The sequence below is a fragment of the Spermophilus citellus genome (assembly GCF_964194105.1).
Source record: "Spermophilus citellus genome assembly, chromosome: 11".
Classification (NCBI taxonomy): Eukaryota; Metazoa; Chordata; class Mammalia; order Rodentia; family Sciuridae; genus Spermophilus; species Spermophilus citellus.
In genome coordinates, this window is record NC_138192.1 from 27,624,609 (window position 1) to 27,642,005 (window position 17,397).

Genomic DNA, 17,397 nt, shown 5'->3' on the forward strand with positions numbered 1-17,397 from the left:
CTTCTGTGCCCAAATGCTCTGTTGGGCCAGTTTGTTTTAAAATAAGCTGCAACTGAATAACAGCTCAAAATCAAGAGCAGATTCTATATTTCCTTATCATGGATTCCCACTGGATTTATTTCTAAATGTAGTTACAAAACAGTAATAGTAATTCCTTTTATTTTTTAAGTTCTGTTTTAATCCATTCAGGTTGCTATAACAAAATACCATAGGCTGGGTAGGTTGTAAACAATAGAAATTTATTTCTCACAGTTCTGGAGCCTGGAAAGTCGAGGATCTGGCATGGCAGACATGGTGTCTGGTGAGGGCTTGTTTCCCCATTTGTAGTTGGTGCTTTCTCGCTGTGTGCTCACGGGAACAGAGGAGCAGGGCAGCCCTCCGGGACTTCTCTTCCAAGGGTACTAATCCCATTTATGAGGGGTGCACTCTCACCACCTGACCACCTCCCAGAGGCTCCATCTCAAAATACCGTCACATAAGGAGTTAGGTTTCAGCAGATGATTTGGGGGAGGACACAAACATTCAGTTTACGTTCCATAGACATCCAATTAATGAGTTTTCAACTTTGCGGACATATTTCTTGAATAAATTACCGTCTAGTAATATGAGGCTTCCCTTGTATCTTTTGACTCTGAGATTTAACTGCGTCTTGTTAAACCAGGTAATACAGTTACTTAACATTTATTTATTCCAAGTCATTTTTGTATCCATATAAATCAGAGCAGCTCATTGATTTCTGTACTTTTTAGAAAATTCAGAGAGAATTTGTCAAGTCTCTGCGGACTTCCTCAAACTCTGAGAAGTGAGCAGCAATCAAAGAATTTTTCTCATCCAGAAGGTCCCAGACTTTCAGATTTTATCGAGCAGTGAAATGTTCAGAAAAATTTTGGGAACTGAGTTAGCATTATCAGAGATTTACTTTGTCAAGTAAGGACACTAAAGTAGAACAATGCAAAACAAATGAGAAGCACTGAACCATTTCAAATTCAAAATAGGGCAGGGGATGTGCCTCAGTGGGCGAGTGCCCCTGAGCTCAATCCCTGGAAGTTCCCCCCCCCCAAAAAAAAAGAACATAATGATTGGAGAATTTACAAATTGGACTCCTTTTGTTTCATGAAAATCTCTTGGTTGTTGTCATTACATTGCCCCAAACCAATCTGGTCTCTGCGAAGTGGTCCAGCTCCCTCTTTTCAGTCCCTCTTCTCAGCAGGACTCCCCTCTGACTACACATGTGTTTAAAAGTTTTGATGGAATTTTCAGTGAGGACCTGGATTCTTTGTCATGAAGTCAGTAAACAGGGTTAATCTCAGGTGGTGGGGCCCAGGGTCTTTTTAGAGGGGAATGAAATTAAAGACAAAAATCTGAGTGATAGTTATGCACATTGCTACTAGAGTATGCTTGTATCTTGGCCTCGTGTGCAAAGCCAGAGGAGAGGTATACAGACACATACTTTACATACACACAAGGACACACACCTACATATAAATACACATACATACACACATTTTAGAAATCATGAATGCACACCAAACCCTACAATTCCAGTCAATATCCAAGCATTATTGCTTGCTTTCCATTTTCTTTCACTGTGAAAACCCTGCCCTAGCACATTTACTTACTCAACTTCATAATATATCCAATAGTTTCAGAACTGACTCCTCCATGAACACTTTCAAAAACAAGCATAATAAATAGAGCACAGATTTATTTGCAGTTCTTCCCCTACCCTTATCCCACCCAGGACTGGGGGTACGTGGGTGTGGTCACACACTGGAAAAGTCACCTCTTCTTTCTATACTATATCAGTTCTTTCACTCTCTGCTCCCTCCCTCTCTCTCTCTTCCTGTCTCTCACCCTTTTCTTTTTCTTTCTTTCCCTCTGTTGTGATTATGAATTACTTGTTTCAGTTTGCTTTCAGTTTTTTAAAATTTCCTTTCTCGTTGACTTGATTATATGTTTTCAATAAGTAGAACATCACCATGTTGAGTTTCCAAACTCAAAACTACACACAAAGGCATCCTGGGAAGCGTCCCTTCCTCCCTCCTTCCTCCAGCCCATCCCTGCCCAGGGAAGGGAACCAACTTGGTCTTCTGCCTCCCCTTTCCTGATTCTCCTTGTGGTGTTAAGCATTCCAAGTGTATGTATTTTTCTTATTTTCTCTTCTCATGTGAACCGTGGCCCTCTAGTTAGGCTCTTCTGCATTCGCTTTCTTCTCTCCTAGAAACCACAGCATATCAGTTCACAGATACCTCTCCCACCTTCCCTCTATAAAAACCACAGCACCATAATGTTTTTTCAGCCATTCTCCTTACTTGACAGTCAGGTGCATTTTTTTTTTTTTTGGTTTTATGTGATTTATTTAATGTATATTAAGAAACACTTCTAGATAGTTTTTTAATACTCTAGTTGGACACAGTATCTTTATTTTTTTTATTTATTTTTACGTGGCCCACATCCTCGCATGTACTAGGCAAGTGCTCTACCACTGAGCCACAACCCCAGCCCATAAATAACTTTTTTTTTTTTTTTTTGGTGCTGAGGATCGAACCCAGGGCCTTGCGCATACAAGGCAAGCACTCTACCAGCTGAGCTCTATCCCCAGCCCCTGCATTTTTACACAGGGGCAAAACAAGGGTGAGAGTCTGCTCCCAAAGGCATGTGCATTCACAAAGGAGCCTCAGATTCACTCGTTTTCTGCTCCTGCTCCTCTGCCTTATTTCAGCCTGCAGCTTTTCCACATGTGTTCACGTACCACTCTTTGCTCTTTTTCATGACACAGAACTCTTTCAGGCTTCTGGAATTTCTTCCACCAAAATTGTTGAAAACTTGTATCCACTCCTGTCCTTCCCCTGTTCTCTTTGCTGTTGTGTGATCCGTTTTTATTCCTTCAATATTATTTTAAAAGGTTTTTAAGGAAGAAGTTGAGACCCCCCAAAAAGCGAGTACTCATTCCACTATCTTGAATCAGAAATCTGCTGCCAACATTTAAATAACGACATATTTTCCCTCCCTATCTCAATTGTTTTCATGTCCTCAATACTCAGGAAATTTTATATAAACCTCTGTAGTTATAATGCCAAACAGTACGTCATGGGGTGGTAAGGAAGGTTTGAAATTGGACAGAATGACCAAGGAAGACTATGAAGGTGGGCAAAGTGGCAAGAACAAAAAGTAGATCCTCTACCTACCCTTCCCTGCCCCACCCAGGAAATTCTCTCAATGAGCCTTGCACATGCCAGGCAGGCGCTCCACCACTGAGCCCTCCCCAGCCCCTCTGTGAGACTGACCTCACAGTCCAGGAGACACCTGAAGGCAGCCTTCTCCAGGGTGTGACCAGGGCCTCTCAGCTGCCTCTGCCTTTTCCAGAAGCATTGGGGGGTGTTCCAGAGGGAGGGAGGGCAGAGGAGCAGAGGACTCACCAGGGGTAAAATTGAGACGCTGTAGGAAATCACATAAAGACACCCCCCCCCAAACTGCTAATGTGATCATTTATCCTGGGCTGCTTGTGTGTTTTTCTTCTACAGCTATGACTCCTACAATCCGGTTATACTTCCTATCAACACTCCTGCTCCTCTTGAGGACTTACCGGAAGAAGACAGACTGGAAACTATTGAACGGTACTGATTTTTCTTTTTCTTTTTTTTTTTTCTTTTTCTATTTTTCTGCATTTAATCTCTAATGTGATCTGTTTTCCAAAAAATATGCAAGGTGCTGTGAGGGATTTCAGAAGAGCACACAGCCCTTGAGCTTGCAACTCAAACGAGCAGATAAGGCCAATGTCCAGCCATACCACCATCTAAATGAGATCCCAACTTGCGCTGGAGGATAGACGAGGTGTAAAACATGTTGGTAGCTGGCTGCTCCATCTGGGAGCACAGGGAAGGGAGAGCAGAGATGTGCTGATGGGCTGGGGAGGCTGCCGTGGTCCTGCGGACTCGGTTACTACGTGAAATACGGGTAGGATTTGGATAGGCATGAAGAATCAACCCAGAAGCAAGATGCTTACACTTGATTTTACTGATCAGCAGCCAGCAGCCAGTGAAAATATGCCCTTGAGTCTCTTGATAATAGACCCAAGAATGGCAAATCTGAGCCAAGCAGAGCACGTGTGCTTGTCCCAGAGCAGCTGCTCATCATGAACACCTCAGAGCACACATGTCCCCAGCTGAACCGCTTGCCAGTGCCCCATTTGCAGATGCCTCTAGATTGCAGTCGTTGCTCTCTCCTTTTTAAAATATGCTTAGCTCTTGATACATGGCTACATAACTTCAGGGAGAAAATGAGAGATTTCATGTTTTAGCAAGTACTTTCTACCAAGCAGGGATAAAATTCATTGAAGTTTTCTAGTTTAATTAACCAACAAAGCATAAAGTTTTAGCCATACTCATCTATATTAGTTCATTTTCTTTTACTATAACAAAATACCCATGGCAAGTTAACTTTATAAAGAAAAGAGGGTTATTTAACTTCCAATTCTAGGAGTTCAAAGGCAAGGCACCAGCTCTCTCTCTGGTGAGGACCTCATGGAAGATGGCATCACAATGGTGGAAATACAGGGAAGAGCATTTCGGGGCTCAGGCTCACTTTCAATAACTCACTTTCATGAGAACTAACTCAAGAGTCCCCGAAGAACTATCTTACTGCCTTCTGAGGTAATACCTCAGTAAACTCACAACCTAGAACTGAGACACCTCCTCACATGTCACCACACTGGGGACCAAGCTTCCATCATGAAAGCCATGTGGGTGCAAACCGCCTCCAAATCTTAGGACCATCTTTATCAAAATTAAATTCTATCACAATCAATCTAGAGCATTGAGATGTTGTATATCATAGCAGTGAAGGTGTAGGCTGTGGGAGCTGGGGATACAGCTCAGTTGGTAGGGTGCTTGCCTCACATGCACAAGGCCCTGGGTTCAAACCCCAGCACCATAAAAAGAAAAAAAAAATAAGAAGAAAGGTGTAGGCTGTGGGCTCTGCCACTCACTCTGAGTACACCTTGGGCAGGTGACCTCACCTCGGTGCCTCAATAGTCTTGTCTTTTTTTTTTCCTTTTGGTTTTTAATACCCTTGCAGGTGGCAGAAAGGAACACTTGGATGTGTTGCTGTATCTGTGATGGCAGTATTAGGGTAGGGCGCAAGGAAGACCACTAGCCTTACATGACAAGATCATGACACATTAGGAAGACCCAGGGCCCCAAATCTCCTCCTTTGGTCTCTATTTCCTGACCTTGTATTACTGAAGACCCACTCTCTGGCTCTGTCCCTATTAAAGCATAGATACCCCCGGGGGGGGGGGGGCGGGGAGCCCTGGGGAGTCTCACCTGCACGTCCACATAAGTTCCTCAGAGCCTTTTTGAAGTTCAGACTTAAGGAACAGGGGCAGGAGAGATGGCAGAACTAGAAGACACCTAGTCCAGGAGGAGACCAAGGGAAATACGGGGTGAAAAGCTGAAGACACATGCTGCCACCCTAGGCATTGTGACAAGACGTATGGTCCTGCAGGCTCTCATTCAACTAGAGCAAAGCGTCAGCATGAGGAGTCTGGTCCCCGGTCACTGCCCAGGCTAGTGTCCATCCTGGGCCACATGACGTGCCTATATTTGCTGCTCCTGGGTCAATGACAGGCACATGGGCTCTGCACCACCCCCCAAGGGTCCACTTGTCAAATTCTGGGTCCTACTGGAAGGTGGTGGAGCTTCTCAGAGTTGGAGCTTAGTGGAAAGAAGTTAAGTCACTGGGCATGTGTCCCTGCAGGGGACTTGGGGACTCTACTCCCTCCTGTCTCTTTTGCCTCCTGGCTGGCATGAAGTGAATAGGCTTCTTCTGCCACACACTCCCCACCAGGATGTCCTGTGCCACCGCAGGCCCCATGGCAGCAGGGCCAAGTGACCCTGGACCAAAACCTCTGAAACTGGGAGCTTCCATAAGCCTTTCTCCTTAGAAGCCAACTCTCTCGGCTGTCTTGATGCAGTGATGGAGGGCTAACACACCGGGATCACTGTGCCTTGAAGTGAGAAAGAGGAAGTGTTCTGAAGTGTGACTTCATTCCTTCAATAAGACAGATGTCTTCATTTTTTGTTTGAAATATATGAATGAATTTGTACTGGGCCTTATATGAATTGCTCATTTCACAAATGAAATCATTTAACACCTGTCACTTTTCAAAATATTATAGAAAGTCATTTATCAATCCATTTTTCTGCTTCTTTGGCATCTGCAAAAGTTCTTAGGTCTAGTCCAGTGGGGCAGAACACTTGTACAAATCAGGCAAAGCGGAGGTCTCACTCACAGAGAGGCAGCAAGAATAAACAGAAACTCAGGATTCAGAGTGAGCCAGCTGTCTTAGTTTCTCATCGCTGTGACATAAAGACCTAACAAGAGGAACTCAGAGGAGGAAAAATTTATTTTGGGCTCACAGTTTCGGAGATTCAGTCTGTGGTTGGACAACGCCATCGCTGTGGGCCAGAGGTGAGAAAGAACATCAAGAAAAATGGCCAGGCAGCCAAGGAGCAGAGAGAGAGAAAGAAAAGGGTCTGGGAAAAAGATAGACCCTTCCAAGACACACACCCCAGTGACCTACTTCCTCCAATGGACTCCCAGGAGTCCATTCAGCTACCTGTGGGTTAGTTCACTGATGAGATCAGAGCACTCACTTCTGGAAAGCCTCACCTCTGAACCTGACTGCATTGGGGACCACGCTTTCAACGTGAGACTGGGTAGTGGATTCCAGACCCAAACTATAACTTCCACTCCTCAAGGCAGAAAGCGGCCCAGGCTGGAGGTAGCCACATGGACAAATGCCCCCACATTGATACATTGCCACTGAGGGGCCCTGAGAGTGTGATAGGGAATGCTCACTCCACTCTGCCGTTATGCCTGAGTGTCACATGGATCACCCAAGCATTGCTGAGAATACTGTTCTGAGAGGAACAAGGACACAGCCCAGTTCTGGACATTTCCTCCTGTTTCAGGATGTTGTAGTCTCAGTATTTTCTGTCCAAGAATTGCAAGCAGTGGTGTAGACCATAATCCAGAAGTTCAGTCCCAAATGTCATTATCCCAAATGTTGAAATCTCAAACAATCAAAATCCCTAAAGTTGACACTCCTGAAAAAAAAAAAAATGATCCTGAAAGATTAAAATCCCAAATGTTAAAATCCTGAAAGCTGGGGCTGGGGCTGTAGCTCAGCGGCACAGCACTTGCCTAGCATGTGTGAGGCACTGGGTTCCATCCTCAGCACCACATAAAAATAAACAAATAAAATAAAGGCATTCTGTCCATCAACAAATACAAAAAAAATTGTTTAAAAAAATTCTGAAAGCTGACATCTCGAAAACCACAATTCCCATGAAAAAGAAGCTATGTAACAAGGACAGAAAGCCAAATTCTGGAGAAGGGATTGGTCATGCAATAAAGCAATGACAAAAACTTGAGTTTAAAAATGCATCATTGGTCTGCATTGATATTCCTTCCACTGGTGAAATTCCAGAAGCTTCTAATAAATTAAAATCACAATTGCCTGGAGAAGTCAGTAATGTTACTCACTGGTTCAAAAATAATGATGTACATGGTGGGATAAGAAGGCAAGTTAGACAACAGCGCTGCTGTTTGATTGCTGGTATTATTTCCGCTGAATTTGTTGTCTGTACATGAGTGCATGCAGAATGGATTTCCACGTTGCCAAACAATGGGAAGATTTAATAGGGAATGCTCATGTCAGTATGAATTGAATCACAGAAGAATTTCAAAAAGAGTAGCATGTAGGAAATGAATGTAAACATATTCTCTGAGGAGAGGCATAACCTAAAGAAAAACAAAGCAGCTATTCATTTCGAGGCAAAGCTTCGAAAGCTGGTTAATGATTGTGAAGGTAAGTCAGCTGCCACACACTGTTCTGTGCAACTGCCCATCATCTGGCCCAGTCACACACTTCTTCACATGTCAATTTTCCTTTTTAGTTCTTTTGGGGAGAAGGTTAGTTTCTTTTCTTTTTTAGTTTTTCTCTTTTAACCCCACAATTTTTATTCATTCATTCATTCATTTATGGTACCAAGGATTGAACCCAGGGCTGCTTAACCACTGAGCCACAACAAAAAGGGCTTTTTATTTTTTATTTTGAAATAGGGTCTCGCTAAGTTGCTTAGAGCCTTGCTAAGTTGCTGAGGCTGGTTTTGAACTTGTGATCCTCCTGCCTCAGCCTTCTGAGCCTCTGGGATTACAGGTGTGCTCCACCACACCCAGCTGCTCCCACTATTTTAAATTATTAAAGTATTATTTTTTACATTTCGCTATGCTATGTATTTCATCTTCACATCATTTCCAATATGGAGGTATAAATTGTGCAGAGACTTTCAGGGTATGATTCATTTCATCTTTTTTCCTTTTTACAAATTTGAAACTTTTTTTAAAAAAATATTTATTTTCTAGTTTTAGGTGGACACATATCTTTATTTTACATTTATGTGGTGCTGAGAATTGAACCCAGTGCCTCACGCATGCCAGGCCAGCACTCCACCACTGAGCCACAACCCCAGCCCCACAAATTTGAAATTTTTTGACATGAAAGTACATTATTCACAGTGTAGGCTTCATGTGTATGCATTGTGTACGTACTTCCTCCATAATTGGAGAAACGCATTTGTGAAAGATAAAATTTCTTAAGAAGTTGGCTCTTTGGGCAACTGCATATGCAGAGTGACCCATCGTGGTTTTGATCAATCTTATCCAAAAACTTTCAGATGACTGTAGTCCTAAAATTAGGTTAGCACAATTTCCAATCAGTGATGTGCATTTATACATTCCACCTTTTGACCTAGTTCTTACAAATACAATTTTTCTACTTCTGGCTCTTATACCCTTGTAACTGTTATTAGCATCCCTGAGTATTTTATGCTTGCAAAAATATGTTTATCGGGGCTGGGATTGTGGCTCTGCGGTGGAGCACTCGCCTAGCACGGGCAGGACCTGGGTTCCATCCTCAGCACCACATAAAAATAAAGGCATTGTGTTGTGTGCATCTACACCTAAAAATATAAATGTTTAAAAAAATATGTTTATCATTATTGCCCATTTTATAAAGTGGTCTATGAAGTGTTTTGTCATATTGTATGTTTTTCAAATAGTATCTTTAAAAGAATATTTAAATTTTTTTCCAAAATTATATTTTTGAGATTTTGATCTTTGGGATTTTAGACTTTGAGGATTCTGACTTTTAGGATTTCAACATCTTGGATTATGGCCCAAACCTTGCAAGCAGGACAGGAAAGATCTGATCATCCAAGGCTGTGGGGGACCTACCCTCCTATAAGCACCCTTTTGATTTTCACTCCTTAGCTTTTTATTCAAAAATGTTTTCAGGGCTGGGGTTGTGGCTCAGTAGTAGAGCACTTACCTAGCATGTGTGAGGCACTGGGTTCAATCCTCAGCACCACATACATAAATAAATGAATAAATAAATAATAAAGTTATTATGTCAATCTACAGCTAAAAATAAAATATTTTTAAATGTTTTCAGTCTTTTTTTCAGAGATAATTATGTTTTTCCATATTGTACTGGTGCATTATAATAATACATAATAATGGAGTTCATCATTACATATTGTCCATGCCCCCAGTATAACAATATAATTCGGTCAACATGGATCCCCCTTATTCCCCCTTTCTCTCCCACCCACCTCCCTCTGGTTCTTTCCTCTACTCTACTGCTCTCCCTTCTATTTTCGTGAGAAATGGTTTCATTCTTAATAAATTCAAACTCTCATATTCTAAACTATACCACCCCTTATGATGAAGCAAAGAAATCCTGATAACTCAAGGGTTGATGACCATTCATCACTGTCGTGGTTAGACTAGGGTCCCGGCCACTGCCAGCCTTTTCTGTGATCACAGGAAATGGTTTGGTACTTGCTAGGCAATAGTGTCCTTCACACAGTATGTACTCAAAAAATAACTATTTGTGGCATACTGTTTCCGTTCAGTTTTACACATAAATAATCAATTAGTGAAATTCTAAATAGCCCATATTTCCTGTTCTTCTAAGACCTGCCCACATGCTCCAGGCAGTACTTGAGCATCTAAGCCTGGAATCCTGATCTAAAAAGGAAGGTTGAAGTGGTTTCTAAACAAAGCCCCACATGGGGGCATTCCTAGAGAGCACCACAGCTAAGGTAGGATGATGGTATGTGCTTGGTTTGGGTTCAGAACAATCCTGACTGTCCAGCCCGCTAGGGGGACATCAGCAGGCTAAAGGAGAGGCAGCCTCCTCCATCCAGCTCTGATGTGCACACTATTGTGATTCAGTTTCCTCATCTTTAAGATGGAAATAATAATAGCACTTCATAGGGGGTTATCAGAATTACAGGAGATAATTGATGCTGTTTTGAGGAAAATAGTATTTAAAATAACTAGCATTTACTGAGCACAAAATCTGTAACAGGCAGTGCTTGGAGAGCAGTCCCATGTAATCCCCACGATGAGGTCTTATTATTATGCCCACCTTAGAGCTGAGGAAACTGCTCTGGGAAGATAATGCCTGCCAAGCACAAACATAGTGATTCACGTATAGCAGCTGCTCAGTAAACATTAGCTTTCAGCCATGTGAGACTAGGACTTTTTTTTTTTTTTTTGCAGTTTTCTAGGGTATTCTCCTTAATAGAAAACTGCCCTGATCACCTGTGCTTCTGTATCACTGCTGGATAAAGGGTGCTGTTTGTAACCCCAAACTTTGAAGTCTTTGTTCATCTTGGAAGCATTTCACTTTAACTGAATGTGGTGGAAAAGGCTCTTTGTCCATTCATTGCTTTTTTCTTCTGAAGTCAAAGAGATGTTGAATCTAGAGGCTAAGTTCCTTGGCCTCCCCAGCAGTTAAGTACTACATTTGATGAGGTCTTTGCCGATGAGATATTGGCAGATGAGGTGAGAAACTTGGACAAAGTGTGTCTCCTCCACACTCTTCCTTCCCACTTTTTCCAGCTGAAATTCAAACTGCAAATAATCCAGCTTTAACCATCAAACCACATAGCTCTAGGCCACAGTTTGGCAAACGATGGTCCATGGCCAAATCTGCCTGACACCTGTGCTTATCAAGTTTTGCTGAAACAGCCACACCCATTCAGTTACTATCTATGATTCCTTTCGTGTTGCAATAGCAGAGTTAAGTAGTTATAACTGAGACAATGTGACCTGCAAAGTCTTTATAGTAAAAATGTGCCACTCTAGGGAAGGTTCTAGAAGATTAAACTAGATTCCTTGAATTTCTTTCCCCATGGACTATTTAAAATCTACCAAATATGTTATGTCTGTGGGTGAAAATGCCACAAAGAATCCTGCTTATATATATAATTATAATGCAGTAACTGAAATAATAATAACAACAACAGAAGAGAGACCAGTTGAGCAGAGCAAGTGGATCAGGTGGAGAAAAGAAGGGAGGGGAAGTGAAGGTGCTGAGAAAAGAGGCTGATCAAATTATGTCATCGGCATGCAAACATGGCATAATGAATCCCATATAATGCATAATTATAATTTACCAATGAATTTTTTAAAGGAACAAAAAGAAGAAATATATCATTTAATTTTAAAGCAATTGTGAATTCTACAGTTATCTCTTATGATTGATTTCTATTCTAATTCCATTGTGGTCAAAGAAAATAGTCTGAATGATTTCATTCATTTTGTTTGTTTTTATTTATTTTTTTTAGTTGTTAATTGGCCTTTATTTTTTATTTACTTATTTATATGAAGTACTGATTATTGAACTCAGTGCCTCACACACGCTAGACAAGCACTCTACCACTGAGCTACAACCCCAGCCTAATGAATCAACTCTTTGAAATTATTTAAGCTTTCTTTATGGTCTAAAGATACAGTCCATTCTGGTAAATGGTCCATGTGCACTTGAAAAGAATATGAAATCTGTGACCCCATTTCTAAAAATTGCTTTTTATCCTCTGGTTATAAATAACTCTTCCCTACCATTGTTTGTTGGCAGAAAGCAATTTAGCAGCTTTATGCTTCGCCAAACATAGACCCATCAAAAGTAGATGTTTAGGACTAATGTTGAAAGAACAAGGAATGCCGAACTCCTCCATGAATACAACAGTTCATTCTATTTTATGTTAGGAAGGAGAATCAGTTCCCATAAACATCTTATTGCTTTTCAGCAAGCTCTTTGAACATAATGTAGAAGTTACATTGACTCCAAGAATGATTGAAGCGGAATTCCCTCTGTTGGACATTAAGGACACAAAGAAGGAGAAGTAAGTGGTGGTTCTGGGGCCTTTTGATCCAAGAGGTAGTCTGAGATCAAAACTGTCATGTTATCTGACTCTGAATATCTCAAGCTTTGAAAGAAACACATTTCCGTTGTTTCCTATACTTGAATGTCTATTTTATTTTATGCACAATTAGCCTCTTGAATTTGGTGAAGCAAGGGAAACTTTAGAAATTGAATCCAGTGTTTTCATTTGCTTGTCATTTGGCTTCAGAGACACATTTGTTCATTATTAACAGCTGATGGAGTTTCGTTGAATATGAGGGAGTGTGCTCTAGGACAGACCAGACCTGAAGCTGAATCTCAGGTCTACCATTTATGACATAGGAGATCTCAAGCCCAGCCACTTGTCTTCTCTGGGCCTCAGTTTCCTCATCTGTAACATGCAAAAAAAAAAATACAATCCCTTGCACAGGGCAGTTGTGAGGATTGATTGAGATGCCAAATGTGAAAAACATTCTTTCTTTCACTTCTCTATCAGGGGACCAGCTAAACTAAAATCATCCTTTTAAACACTGGTTTGGAAAAATATATTTGCAATTGTAAATAATCACCTCGAATTCATAGGGGTTTATAAGTTTGAAATTCCACATATCCTTTTTTAAACTCTCTTATGTTTTAAAGTTCCACATAATCCAAAAACCAGATAATACAAAAAATATAATAACTATAATTCTACCACCCAGAAGTAATAATTTGCATAATTTGATTTATGGACTACCAAATATATATTAATAATATATTATATATATACAGTTTAAATAAAATTAAATAATATTATATATATATATATATGATTTTGCCTTATGTACTTTTATTTAACTATATATATAAAATATTTATAAATATAGATAGGCAGCATTATATTTCATTGAGTAGATGTACTATAATTTATTTTACTAACTCTCTACTAATGAATATGAAAACTCTTTTCAATGTTTCACTGTTGTCAGTAGAGCTGCACCAAATACCCTGGTGTCATAATTCCTTGAAAACTTATCAGACTTTTTTTCCTTCAGATAAATTCCTAGAAACATAAATGCTAGATCAAGGTACATTTTAAGGTTTTAATATAGATTGCTTAGTTGCCATCCATACCTCCTACCAGCAGAGGTCAGGACTGCCTACATCCGAGAGCCCTGGACAACATGGAACAGGATCTTTTGGGGAAGGGTGGGGGATTGGTTCGTTTTGGGTTCTGTTAATGATGGCAGTGGTTTTTGTTTTGTTTTTTATTTTTCATCTTTATCAATGTGATAGATTTTTTTAATTTAAATTTTTTTTTCTTTTTTGGGGGGATGGGAGGCTAGTACTACGGATTGGACTCAGGGGCACTCAATCACTGAGCCACATCCCCAGCCCTGTTTTGTATTCCATTTAGAAACAGGGTCTCATGAGTCGCTTAGAGCCTCACTATTGCTGAGGCTGGCTTTGAATTTTCCATCCTCCTGCCTTAGCCTCATGAGTCACTGGGATTACAGGCATGCGCTTAAATTTTAAATTTAATTTAAAAGGCCATCTCTTCAACCCCCAGCACCACAAAAAAAAAAAAAAATGTCCATCTCATTGTTTTAATTTTAATTTCTTTGTTTTAAAGTTTTTTATGCTTATCAACTATTTTTTGTATCAATTATTCTTGTTTATGACAAGCTTATTTTGCCTGTGTTTCTTTGTAACACTCCCCCACATATTAAGGACAGTTACTCTTTCTTATATGGGCTGCAATTTTGTTTCCTTAGTTTGTCTTCTAACTTTAGAGAGTTTTAGAGACTCTGGGTTTTCCAAAAGACATGCTCACATGTCTCAGAGCAGTATTCTCTGGGGTTTCTCTGGCTTGTTTGTGATAGTTTCAGGCACCACAACAACCAACATTTCTCAGAAAATAGATGGGCAGTTTGTGGTAAAAGAAAATTTAAGAAATAAAATTTCTAACAGTGAGCATCTATTTTGATCAGTTAATTAACTCAATAAAATAATATCATAATATACTACACTGCATACACACACACACACAAAAAAAAAAAAAAAAAAAAAAAAAAAAAAAAACTCTTGTACCTGAACAAAGAGAGGCATTTTGCATTTTGTTTCAAGTAGGTGACTAAAGGTGTTTTTTTTGTTGTTGTTGTTGTTAAACATTTTTTTAGTTTTCAATGGACCTCTATTTTTTTTTTTTATTTATATGAGGTGCTGAGAATTGAACCCAGTGCCTCACTCATGCTAGGCAAAGATTCTACCACTGAGCCACCACCCCAGCCCAACTAAAAGTTTTTAATAAAAAACTTTTCTTCTATTTCAAAAAGTATCCATAGATGTAGAATGACTTTGTCCATGACCTAGGTAACAGTCAATACTTTTCTATTGCTCTTTAATGTGGTTTTTCACCCTTTATACTTGAATATCAATTGATAATAAAATGAGTAAATGAAGTAGGAATTATTACTTTATATGTTAAACCAAAATACTGCATCATTTTTTCTTTTATTTTTATTTTGGCTACTTTTCAAAAAAGTAACCTAAAAATAAACTCTGAACATTTTTTTGTTCATCAAATTCACTTTTAATTTTTATTAAAATATTTATATATGTGCATTTCACCCATTTGCAGTAAACATTCCCAAATGTACTTTGAATTCACCTCTTTTGCAGTTAAAATTATTTATGTGCATGTCAAAATTGTCAACATGGTTGTCATTTTATTGGCTGTATAGTAGTCTAATAGGATGATATCTCATAGATTATTTTCCAAAGATTTTTTGGTCCTGAAATTCTTTTTAATTCATATCAAACATCATTTTGTGCTTGATTTTGTCTACTCTATCTTGCCCTATATATCTTCCTCACCTCCTCCAGCCTCAATCAACCAGAGCTTAGACAGATGGGACACAACAACATGAACACATAAATGATGTTTCGTTTTCCCATCAAAACTGCTCTGCAGGATCAGGGGTGCAGCTCAGTGGCTGAGCACTTGTCTAATATGTACCAGGCCCTAGGTTCAATCCCCAGCACTGAAAAAAAAAAAAAAAAGCAAAACTAAAACAGAATAAACAATGTGCTGCTTTCATATTTATTTTCATGTAAGTAAAGAATCACCTGTTCTCCCTTGACGGCTGGAATTACCTGAACAGATTCTTTGCTCACTGGAAAATGGTCTTTTTTCCCCTCAAGACCCATTAAGGAGAATCATTGTATACTGTCCCAGAAACTGAGCAAGTGACTTTAGTTGCTGACACATCATTCAACACTGCTAAGATCATCACAATGTTACTCAATCATTAATATCTTTAAAAGGAGTCATGATCTCTACATTTTAGACATGATTCCATAAAATGGTGCCACATTCTTTTCTTTAATTGTGTGCATTAGGGAACATTTCAGTTCTCCAGTTTTAGAGATTTCTAGTTCTCCAAAAGTGTAAGGCATTTGCCAGAGCATGACACATCGCTCTCTCTAGACAGTGTCTCAGAATCATTTAATTTTATATTGGGTACCCCCATTTCCCAGGCAGATCATATAGCTGAGTTCACAATCTTTAGAGGGACACCTGTTCTTTCAACCAATACACTCAGCATCTCCTCCTAGGTATCTGAATGGTGGGACACTCCACAACAGCCTTCCCACTGCATGTCCAGCTACACCTTCACCTGTGGCCCAGCCCCCCCAAGAAGCAAGGCGGCCCCTAGGAAACCTAGATACTCTCCATTTCTCAGCCCTTTGTCTCAGACCCTATGATACCCCTTAACTGACAGCCTCTTCTTATCTCACATTGGGTTCAAGTTCTACCCAACAACCCTTGGCCAAACCCCCATCAACCTCTAGCACACCTTGAGCACCTGAACCACCTCATCAGGTGCATAATCCACCTTTCTTCTTTCTTGACTGAGTCACATCCCCAGCCCTTTTTAGTATTTTTTTTTTTTTATTTTGAGACAGGGTTTCACTAAGTTGCTTAGGGCCTTACTGAGGATGGCTTTGAACTTGCAATCCTCCTGCCTCAGCCTCTCAAGCCGCTGAGATTACAAGTGTGGACCACCACACCCAGTCATAACCTACCTTTCTACAGCCATTATCAGAGTCAGAAACATTATTTCTCTACTTTATTCATGAAGATGAATCAAAAAAACACTAATGCTGACTGTGGATTTAGAAGATATCATACTAGGATCTCTGAATAATTTTTCATTTTACCTTTATAACAATGTTTGGAAAAATAGGAATTACCATCTTGGGGAGGTGGAGACTGGACACCTAGGCAGGTGCCATGCTACGAAACTGGTGCAGCTAAGACTGGAAGCCAAGCCTGAATCACCTGCAAACTGAAGGTTCTCACTGGCTAGTAAATTATCGCCAAATATGACTTAAAATCTTTATGTGTTAAAACAAAAACGTCAACCTTCACTGGCATTGGTGGGTGATTTGCATGATTTACCAAGTGCCTAACATCCCCTTATTGTGCTTTCTGATATTCAGAGAGGTGAAAGACCAGGCACAAGCAGCAGAGAAGGCAGGAGAAAAGGTCCTTGAGGAGATGAAGAATCTGCAGGCCAAAGCTCTCAACGCATACCTGATTCTAGAATAAAAATCACCAGGAGGTCAGTTCCTCTTGTTTGCTCTCTGCAGATCACTGTGGTCCTTTGTGTCCACTTATGGTCTGACCATTTGGGGAAGTTCCTAGAGAGAAAAATAAAATTGACATGTAGATGTACATATTTTTAAATTATAATTTTTCTTTCTAAAAATAAAATGTTATTAGTATCATGGCAATTTCGAAGCTTCTTGGTGCAAGATTTAGTGCTAAAATGCTGGAACAGAGCCTTCTTGAGCAAGACGTGAGCCCCGGTGCCAAGGGACCAAGAGCCAGGGGCTGACAACATTTTGAGGGAGCCTTTTGGAGGGATAGGGGGCAGGAGCCAGAGACAGGATAGATTTGGGGAGAAGGCTGCCTCTCCCACCTCTGCACAGATTCAGCATTGCTGACTTTGGCTTCGGGAGCCAGTCCCAGGAGGCATGGACGCTAGCTCCCCAACAGCAAGGGGAGAATGGACCTGGAGGGGTCACTGCGAGATGACTAGAGCTCACAGACTGGTATGGGAACAATAGGAAAACATCCCTCTAGGGACTCC

At 40.3% G+C, this 17,397-nt stretch overlaps 1 protein-coding gene across 1 annotated transcript in view; it reads left to right on the plus strand.

The window, feature by feature from the left end:
- The window catches only part of CFAP221 (cilia and flagella associated protein 221), a gene marked incomplete at its 3' end in the record, with an annotated part of 114,787 nt that extends 97,934 nt beyond the window's left edge, over nt 1–16,853 (plus strand). The window contains exons 22-24 of the mRNA XM_081262200.1: nt 3,525–3,617; nt 12,165–12,260; nt 16,745–16,853. Coding sequence (XP_081118326.1) covers nt 3,525–3,617; nt 12,165–12,260; nt 16,745–16,853 — 298 coding nt within the window. The remainder of the gene's footprint in view (nt 1–3,524; nt 3,618–12,164; nt 12,261–16,744) is intronic.
- Between the last annotated feature and the right edge of the window lie 544 nt (nt 16,854–17,397).